This window comes from Cottoperca gobio, chromosome 15 (genome assembly GCF_900634415.1).
Source record: "Cottoperca gobio chromosome 15, fCotGob3.1, whole genome shotgun sequence".
Lineage (NCBI taxonomy): Eukaryota > Metazoa > Chordata > Actinopteri > Perciformes > Bovichtidae > Cottoperca > Cottoperca gobio.
Window position 1 is genome coordinate 16,183,053 of NC_041369.1, and position 10,485 is coordinate 16,193,537.

The 10,485-nt window shown below is 40.0% G+C and overlaps 1 protein-coding gene across 1 annotated transcript in view; it reads right to left on the bottom strand.

Moving 5' to 3' along the window:
- Positions 1-5,503, bottom strand: part of neurl1ab (neuralized E3 ubiquitin protein ligase 1Ab) — a 28,936-nt gene extending 23,433 nt beyond the window's left edge. The window contains exons 1-2 of the mRNA XM_029450461.1: positions 5,293-5,503; positions 321-562 (exon numbers count right to left, since the gene is read on the bottom strand). Of these exons, the coding sequence (XP_029306321.1) occupies positions 321-562; positions 5,293-5,386 (336 nt within the window). The 5' untranslated portion in view covers positions 5,387-5,503. The remainder of the gene's footprint in view (positions 1-320; positions 563-5,292) is intronic.
- Positions 5,504-10,485: the final 4,982 nt, after the last annotated feature.

The following is a 10,485-nucleotide window of genomic DNA, read 5'->3' on the forward strand; positions in this document are numbered from 1 at the left end:
AGGAAGAGATCTCGTGTTGCAAATTGCAGCTTTCATGTTGAACGTTTGGTAAAACTGGTTTATTAGTTCATTTTTCGAAGTGTCATCATAGCCGTTGAACTGTTATGAGTACCTAAATGTGTGTCTTGCATCATGTCACAATAATTTATTCACAATTATTAATGGCCCACTCAGAAATCTATTAGTTTTTATTATAGTTCAGCATCTTTCAGTTAACCTCCTTTTGTAATTTTCCACTGTTCTGCTCGTGTTATCAAAACGGGGTCAGAATGAGCAAATACTATAATATGCAACTGGAACACAGCTAGTGTACTTTTCACCTTCAGTCGAACTTGCTCATACACAGCGGTAGGTCTGTTGCTGAAGGTGATGGCGTTACAGAAGCTGGCCTGTCTCTTGACAGTGCGCTGGGTCATGTCCATGACAATCTGCGAGCCCTTGGTGCTGGGGTGGAAGAGCAGAGGGAAGGAGGACAGACTTCCACACGGCTGGATGGGCAGGCAGCGCTTGGGTTTGTGATGGCATCTGTGCGTTGTGGCGGGAAATGGCCCGTTCAGAGAATCTACAGTATATGAAGGAAAGAAAAGTGGTTGATTAGTTTGGTTCACAGGTGTGGAGAAGAAAATACATCAGTGAATAAATTCTTCTTGGGGACACAATTTACAGTAAAATACCCAAGTTTTAGATTAGATGAGAATATTAGATTATACAGTCTGCACCACCACAGGCTTCACTTTGAATTCAATGTACTAACATCATGAAGTAGACTCCAGGTTGTGACCTGCTGTCACATGTCATTTCCTCTCGCATATCTCACCTGCTGCTGTAACATCGAATTAAGTGAAAATGCATTAAAATAATCTAATACTCTGTTTTCAGCTTCTCAAGGTAACACAGTGCAACCACACACATACTGTAGACATGAAAGAACAAAGTGCAAGACAAAATGATATGTCAAATTGTCCTTGGATGGAGAAATACAAGGACAGAATTACTCCCTTGGTTACGTAATTAGGAGAACAAAGGAGCTGTGACATGTTCATACAAAAGGGTAATTTGTAGTAACACCCATAACCTTTTGTTATTCTTTTTTTCTTTCTTACCAGATTATAAACTGGTTTGCCTTTTAACAGTTTGTTTCTCACCGTACTGTAACACACTTGTACAATATAATCAGTAGAGAGGAGGAAACGGAGGATAAAGAAAACAAAAAAGATTATTTTACATGTAAGGTGCTCTAGCATGATCTCTTAACAGTTGAATTAGGGCAACAGAAAGCAAGCTTTGGGATCTTACAGGTGTTTATATATATATATATGTTCAGCTGGCTGATACATGTACGGTTTATTCAAAGCTACTCTTAAAATAGTGAGGAATGGCTGTTGCATGTTATTTCCAGTTGTGTTGAGTTTAAATGAGTGCATATCAATTGCAACATGAATGCCTTGAAAGTCAAGTAAACACTACATGCCTCATTAGAGTGAAAATAAAATAGAAAATCTTCTGCTGAATGAGATTTAGTGACATTTATTGTGTTTTGCCGCTCAGAGGAAGTAGCCAAATAAGAACAAACCCAAAGGAGAACATCTGACTCATAATATGCAGCAGAGTTTTGTAACTTCTCTCCCATGTGAACACGCGTGAATCATGACTGCTCCCACTAACCGAATAATACAGCAAAACATGTTTTTTTCACATCACATCTGTCTTTTTTTGGGTTTTAGACTTCGCTCATCGTGAGATTCCACACTCACTCCCTTTCATTAGGACCAACTCTTCAAAGCATAAAGCCAAGGTCGCCGTTGTGTTGGAGCATTTTCTCACAGACATTGGGTTCTCATTAAATGGAAGGCAGGATTATTCATAGTTGATTGATAACATGTACAAATGTGATCTCATCAGGTGATTTAATACAGTTTTCTGTACTACAATAATTTAATCCTCTCTACAATGACATTTAAAGTACCGTAAAATACAGCCAATGTGCCAAGACTCGAAGCCAAATAAATAATTCAGGCCTAATCAACACTTCCTCGTCCTTGAGAACTGCTTGTATTTTCACACCTAAATTTGGAAGATTGTGTAGGAGCTGCTTGTGTTTGTCCGTGTGAGAAGTAGACATGAGCCACTGAAGAAAACAGCTATTCTTGCTTTCCTTTGAGCGACCTTGGAAGGTCAAGAGTTTTCTAATGTACCCTGGAGACAAATCAATCAACACGGTCAGGATTGGAAATGACTAATCATGTGACTTCTGACACCAGGTCTGTTATAACGTCATTTTTGTTCTGATTTCAGGGCAGAGATAGAGGTTTGAGGGATGTCAAAACTTCTAATTCGTTAAGGTTAAACTAGAAAGTCTTTCCTGTCTCATCACAATCAGAGAGGCTCTGCCAAGTGTTCTGGGCTCAGTGCAGTGTATTTGTTAGGCTCCTCGCATGCTCTCGTCGCTGCAGAACAATGTCGAATTGTGCTCTGTGCATAACAGTGGTCTTAAATGAAGTCATAACAAATCCTTCAACCATATTGCATCCATGATGTCATTTCAGACGTGATGTCTTCGGGAAAACAAAACAGGACTGTATTGTACTCCATCAGTAACCAGGCCCAAGAGTGAATAGAGTATTTCCTGTTAGGTCTGAAAATGGGAGAAACACCTCACAGGCCTCATTCTTTACCACCTAACCAAGAATCCAATATCTTCTTTCATTTTCACTACATTAATATCATTTCTGCTTCTGTGGGATTGAATTCTCCAGACTGCTTTCTATTTTCACATCCCAGGCCTCCCGGTGTGAGTTTACAACATTCAGAGCACACAAGAAACTATATCACCTTTGAATAACGTCGAATAAGTAAATAAATGTATAAATAAAAATACCACATTTGATTTACTGTAAAGGACAGCAGGTAAGAGCCAAAAGTGTCGATGACACAGAGGCCATTGAATCGTGTTTTAAAAAGTCATGCAACCTGACAGAGACGTCAGGGTAAACAGTGAGCAGAGCCCCGTCATGATAAAAGAGAGGTGCCATGACGGATGTCAGATGAGCAATTTAAGGAAAGATAATGTTACTCAATGCACCACCGCACACAATATGACTGCCTTCGCTGTCATTAATTGGAAAGGACAAACAGTGCAGAGACAAAGAGTGGCCCTGGACAGTGTCACCTGGCCTCTTACGTTCTTACTCTGTGTTTTATCCCCAGGCTTGGTTTCACTAAGAAGCCCAAACAGAGGCCCTAATGTGGTGTGACGTTAGTATGGAGCTTGGTGGCCCTCTCTCACAAGACATGCACTCACAGGCAGCATCCTAAAGAGCCAAAGGGCACATGTATGTTTTTAGCTTTTGCAAATATGTCATAGCGTGTGTAGTTTTAGTAAGAGGTAAACAAAAGTGATTTTATACAACGTATAACATTTTAAATCTTCCCGTAAGTATCACTCTGAGTCAGTGCTTTTACTTTTACAATGCTGTTTATTTTTTAATTTGGTGACATGTTAGGAATTATACCCTATAATAGAAAAGCTGTTGGCCTGATAGTCTTCCCAGCTGACTTTCCTTTGTAAATGATAGAAAGGTATTTTGAGGGTAAAGGGCAAAGTTTGGGTCATGGAGGTGAGGTTAGGTGAAACAAAAATAACTCTTTAAAATCATAATATAATATACATAATATTACCTAAGAGGCTTAAAGCATAGACCACTTTATCCTCCATGCTCTGACCAGCAGGTACAGTATGCACAATGCATATATGTTGCAATGCAATGTACTTTTACATGTAGAGCTTCAATTAACAATTATTTTCATCATAGAATAATCTGTTGTTTATTTTCTTGATCGTTTGGTCCAAAGTGACGTCTTCAATGTCCTGTTTTGTCCCACCAGCAGTCCATCTGGCAATCCTGATGTTACTTGAAATTTCTTGACGTAATTTTAAAACACGCAAACACATAAAACTTTTGTCGACACACTGTGATGATATATAAACTTCTGTAATACAATCATGATGGTTTGGCATATAGGGAGAGCTGAATGATTCATGATCTGGACAGAGGCCCTGCAGCATGACAGGGATTACATATTTAGGGCCCTTACTGAGCTCCTGTCAGAGGGCCAATCATTTCTAGTAGCCTGCTCTTATATTGTTATTTCACACCAGTGGCCCTTAACAGTGAACATTGAAAAAAGGACCATTTGGTTTGTCATGTTCATCTGGGGAATGAAAGCCACATCCAACTTCATCAAACGCAAAATTAAGAAATCCTCCCAAAATCCCACAAAATGTAATAAAATACAATTATATCAATTAGTGCTAACTAAACTAAACTACATATTATTGTCATTGTACTGTAGATGAGAACGCTGATATAGATTTAGATAGCTGCCTATTACAATTTACTAAAGTCTAAGGTATTAATATTGCTAAACTAATTAATTAATGTACTTATTATTGCAGCTCTACAATGATACTACTATGATCAATGATACACCATTGTTTAATCGTGGAAACTTTTAAATAGTCAGAATATAAAATAAACAATTAATATACAGGACTCAGAAAAAAACAGAACTAATGAGTCAATAGACTTTACATTAATGCTTTGGTTTTTAAATGTATTTATAGTGTTTAGCACATTTAAATGGCATTATAATAAATGTTTAATTATGTATGTTGTTGTCACTGCCAGAAAGCAAATGAAAATTAACTCTGGAAATCAAACACTAAATTGTATCTTGTATTAAGTAGTTGGAAACAGGAAAGCATCCAAAGCACCTGTTTGAGACATGTATAAATGGTCTATTGATAGCCACAAGAGTAGAACTATACAACACGACATAAAGTTTTGACGCTGTTTGCCAAACATGCTGACATTCAGCCTGCCAGTGTATCACAAAGAAACAAGCAGGTGGGAAAAGTTATGTAGCAACTCGATTCAGTTTATTCCGTCTGATTCATTTTAATTATAGGCAAACAGGCTTCAAGAAGAAGCAGAACAGGAATGAGAAACTTGCATATCTTGAATGTTTTTACAATAGCCTATGATGCACAAAAATATGATTTCCTGTTCATGTTTGCTCTTATTCAAAGCCAGTCGTGACTTACAGAAGGTGGTAAAACTTGGCCACTTTCACTTCATTTATTTTAGGCAACCAGGACGCCTACAATTCTCATGCATACAGGCTTGAGGCTGCACAGGCACGCTTCCAACTCCATTACATCTCTTGTATTATAATAATCACTGGATTCATTAATTATAAAGAATCAATACTCGGGATGCCAGATGTCCTTACCGTAGAAGGTATTCCTGGTGATCTGACCTCCCATGGCTGGATGCAAGGTGCGTTCACCTTCCTCTAAATACCGGCTGATCCACAGTATTCGCATTCAGCTGCGCGTCCTCAGCTGCAACATTATACGGACACGATGCCGTTCACACACAAAAAAATGTCCCGACAGTGAATCAGCGGCAGGTTGTGTCTGTCCAAAGCCTCATCGACATGAAGCAGCAGGCAGCAGGCAGCAGATCCAGCACTCCAGTCCGGGTAGAGATCACGCTGAAATTAACATAAAAGGTGGTAGTGGAGGTGGGGCTTCCCGAGACTATTAACGCTGTAGCTACCAAAGAGGGCACCTCAAGAGCCTCGACAAGCAATACATCACCATCATATTCCTTTTGACTCATAGAGGACACTTATCTCCCTGTGAGATAAATGTTATACCTCAGTAGGAACTCACAAGATCCTTTTTTAAATTGCTTTTCTACCTTGTATTTACATTTTTGATTAATGCTCTCAGGTTTATCACCACTCGTGAATGTCCTCATTCCCCTCAAGTCTTTTCCTGAATAGGCAGTCTTTATAAGACTCTCCACCTGTTGAGAGGACTCACCTGTTTGCTGCCTCCGCCTACTTCAAAGTTCTCTTTCACTTTTAAACTACATGGTAGAGTTTATCTACATTCATATGAAGAGCTTATTCCCAGAATCACTCGAGTCAGTATATAGGAAAAATAAAAGTGTAGGGAAGGAAAATATTCTAAAACCTACTGAAACAGTTTTCAAAGACCCATCTGGAAACTGACCGATAATACAGAGACGTTACACTGCTGGCTGTTTATTACAGAAAACAGATGACCAGGCAAAGAAACCACTGGCTTCATTCTAAATGAGATACTGGAGCTGATAAATTGGACCTGAACAGTAAGACTCTGTAGTGAATTAACTTCAGTTTTAATATCATAAAGGTTGATAATTGGTGTTTGGGGTTTAGTAGCATGTCTGCCAAATTAGGGAATCAATTCTCAAGTTTTGATGACTGAATGCCTGTTTAGAGAGCCAGCGTGATTGAGGGCCACACAGGAAAAATACACACATAACACAAAGTAATTGCAAAACCAGTAATTTAGTAAGAAGTAAGAGTTGATTCACAAAATGTTACAGAGGACAGCTATTGGCCCGTGGGCCTCACTTTGAGAAACTATGCTATGAATGCAATAAAATCTCCCATCAAATAAACTTACCTCAGGATCAGAGTTTTGATTCCTTCCCCTTTTCCTGTAAAGTAAAGGAGCAACTTGTCCAGAGGTTCAGAACTGGCGTGATGGCCCTGGTACTCAGCGGGATCTGCCTTGTCGCCTAAGCGTTTACATAACTTGTGTCAGCAGCCAGGCCTGTGAGACACTGTATTGGCTCGGAAGCATGAGCTATACTCTCATGTTGTTTATACAAACTGATTGCGGTTTACTCGACTGTCTGTGAGCAATTTGCAACGAGGGTAAAGCCGCACGACTGGGGGGGGTTCATACAGCATTTTACATAGTGATTTTCTATGAAAGGTGGCCAAACTGATTACATTGTTCACAGGAAATTGAGATGAACTAGAAATATCAAAGCAAGTGAGGTGTGAACAGAACATTTAGGAATTCATGGCCTGGACCCTCCAACCATCAGAGTCACGCTTAATGTAGTTTGACATGCCACCTGATCACTGGGCTGTCAAAATCTGAATGGCTGTTCTGTAATACAAAGAGAAGTGTTGTTCACCATGAAATGATAAAACATGATGTCTTGTGTCCTACAGTAATATCAAAGCAACATAACACTAATCATGCTCTAAGAAAGGTTGCCAAATATCTAACAAATGTAAAATATCAATAACAAAACACTAAATATTTGTACCGAAATTTGCCTTGAATGTGCCTTGTATCGCGTCACACCTGAACAAAAACTGTCATCACATTTCTGATGAGTATGTAGATACTACTCAGTACATCATTTAAAATGTCTCTGTCATTTGTAGTCATTTTGTGTCCATTGGTGGTTATTTAACCGCTTCTCATTCCCAACTCGTCACATACGAACTCTTGGCCAGAACCTCTCAGCGTGACTTTCTAACACATTGGGTAGCCCTACGCTTCAAACTATGACAGTAAACACATGGTTAACGCTGTGAATTCAAACAAAAACACCTGGTTAGGTTGAGGAAAAGATAGTGGTTTGGGTTAAAATAAATAACGTAACATAACTTAAAATAGCTCGATGTTGCATTTTGATTTCACACAGGACTCAAACAGCAGTCTCCCGGGTGCAAATCCTGTGTTTGTTTGACCCACCCACCCACCCATCCATCCACCCATCCTCTCCTCCCACCATCCATCCATACATCCATCCATCCATCCATCCATCCTCTCCTCCCACCATCCATCCATCCATCCATCCATCCATCAATCCACCCATCCATCCATCCTCTCCTCCACCCATCCATCCATCCATCCATCCATCCACCCATCTATCCATCCATCCATCCATCCATCCATCCATCCATCCATCCATCATCCATCCATCAATCCACCATCCATCCATCCATCCATCCATCCATCCATCCATCCATCCATCCTCTCCTCCACCCATCCACCCATCCATCCATCCATCCATCCATCCTCTCCTCCACCCATCCATCCATCCATCCATCCATCCATCCATCCATCCATCCATCCTCTCCTCCCTCCATAAGCAGGCTTTATCTGTCTTTATGTTACTTCATCGGACTTCCGGAGTACTTGATCAAGAGCGTAGATTGGATTGAATTGTGGTTACTTGAAAGCCTGGTGAGTCTCATACAGACGCTAAGGGTGCCTTGTGTGGCAGTGAAATACAGACATTGTGTCACGCTGAGGGCTGTGACACAATGTCTGTATTTTACGTCCTGAAAATGAAACAGGCCTCTTTGTAGTCGTTCGTTTCGCCTCTCCTTGTTGCCGTTTTGTGTCTTTTTGTTGTCATTTTGCTTCTTTGCATTGCCACTTTGCATCTCTTTGTAGTAATTTGATTGACCAATTAACCAAAATAATGTAAACTGGGCACAGGCCCAGGGACTCAGGGGGCCCTGGGCCTGTGGCTAGTAGGCCAGTTCGGCCATCCATCCACGCTTAAGTTAATTAAAATAATTAAAAGACTACTATATTCTCAGCACCATTACTATTATTATTATTATTATTATTATTATTATTATTATTATTATTATTATTATTATTATTATTATTATTATTATTATTATTACCAAGTTTGTTATCTAATAGCTTTGAACCTTTCACTCCGGTTTGGATATACACTGTGTGCCCTGACAGAACAGACTGACACCTCCTCCCACAGTAGATTATTTGTAGATGGGCGCCCGGCAGGCAGCAGCCGCCTGCTGGGGTGCGCTGGTGTGGGGCCTCTGTGGACATCTTGACAACCTTGTTTGAGGCAGCCGTGTGTGGAAGCTTGCTCTCTTCGGGGATGATAATGTTGAACAAAAACACCATTCAACTCAGAGTTTGGACCCTCGCCCTGCAGCCATATGCAAAACATTACAAAGCAACACAACAGCATCATATGATCCTCAACAGGGGGGCGTCAGCAGAAAAGGAACCCCACCCAGCAGGCACGTATCGGAGGTAAAATGAAGTTGTCACATAGCATTGAAAAGTGACAGTGACATAAGGAAGACACTGAGGGAAAGTTTATTGATCATGACATGAGATCATCAGGCAAAGTGTAGCTAGAAGGGACTTGCACACAACATTCATCTAGAATTACTGAAATCCAGTTTATTTATTGGCAAAGTACGCTCGCAGAAGATGTTTTGACTTGTCAGAGGCTCTCATTGTATGCAGAGCCAATATGTGCAGACAAACACATTCAGCTGGATGTAGCAAATACGTGGATACAAGTTTACTATAGTGCATTGTCCCAGTTTGCATTTCCTTACTTCTTTACTTTTCCAATTGTATAAACAGTTGTCCACAGGCTTCAGCTGTTTTTGAGCAAAGGGTTGTAGATCTAACAAGAAGAACATAACAGCATTATGAGCTTGGTTTGGATTTTATTTAGCCTGGCGTTCATTGTGTGCAGTGATCCAGAGACTGTGGAACTAAAGGATCATCACTGAGATTACGATGCGTTTAAAGACCTGAGGGACTATGAATTGACTCACTGATCTCACTGTATCCTGTAAGATAATATAGTGCAACATACAGTTATCTTTGTGATCGGTCAATAATTCTTTACTTTTACCATATATTACAGGCTACATTACCATATAGCCTGTGGTCAACAGCAGTGTTTCCATGCATTCCTCTAAGGGAAATTGCTGTTGACATGTGACCAAGATGGATAAACGCGTCCAACAGCACAGCATGACACTGACTCCTTGATCCGGATAAATGTTTTCCGTGTAAGGTAACTGAGAGGCTGGACCACAGGGTAGATGTAGGTAGTGACGTCAAAACATTTGGAGTGAATATATGTGATTGTTAACACTGTTTTCTCTCGTTTAATGGCTAATTCTGTGCAGAAGTTAAGGAGCATCATGGTTAGCAACATTAATGGCACACTTTATATGACTGATGAAATTAAATTATTGGATGCATCACATTTTGAAATAATTACATTTTGAATTAAGGTACATTTGCACCACATACGTATGGTTTTATTGTTACCATTCTGTTTTGAGTTTGTAGTAAGTAAGACAACTCAAATCTGCGTGACACACCACAAACATTAAGACTGAAGACGTGACTTGGACTTAACTTACTTGACTCTCTTAAGACTTGCCTTGACTTAACACCTAAAAGAAAATACATTCAACGTTTGAGTCTCAAGTATAAAATTGCCTCTTGTATGTATGTGTGGTTTGTCCTCTTTGTGGTAGAAAAGAGGTTGTGTGGTCCAGGTCCTAAAGTTTGCACTCTTCTGTTTCTCCATCGTGACATTGTACTATAGTTGTTTCAGTCTACGCTTGTACAATCTCTCGCATGCCTTTCTATCCTTGTAGCGGGATCTGTCTCTCTTCCTGAGGTTTCTTCCTTTTTTTTCCCTGTAAAAGGCTGTTTTTGGAGAGAGTTTTTCCTGCGCTATATTCATATTTATAGTTTATTCTGTGCTGTACAGATTGTTGTTGCTGTTGGACAGAGCCAGGCTAGCGGTTTGACCCCCGTTTCAA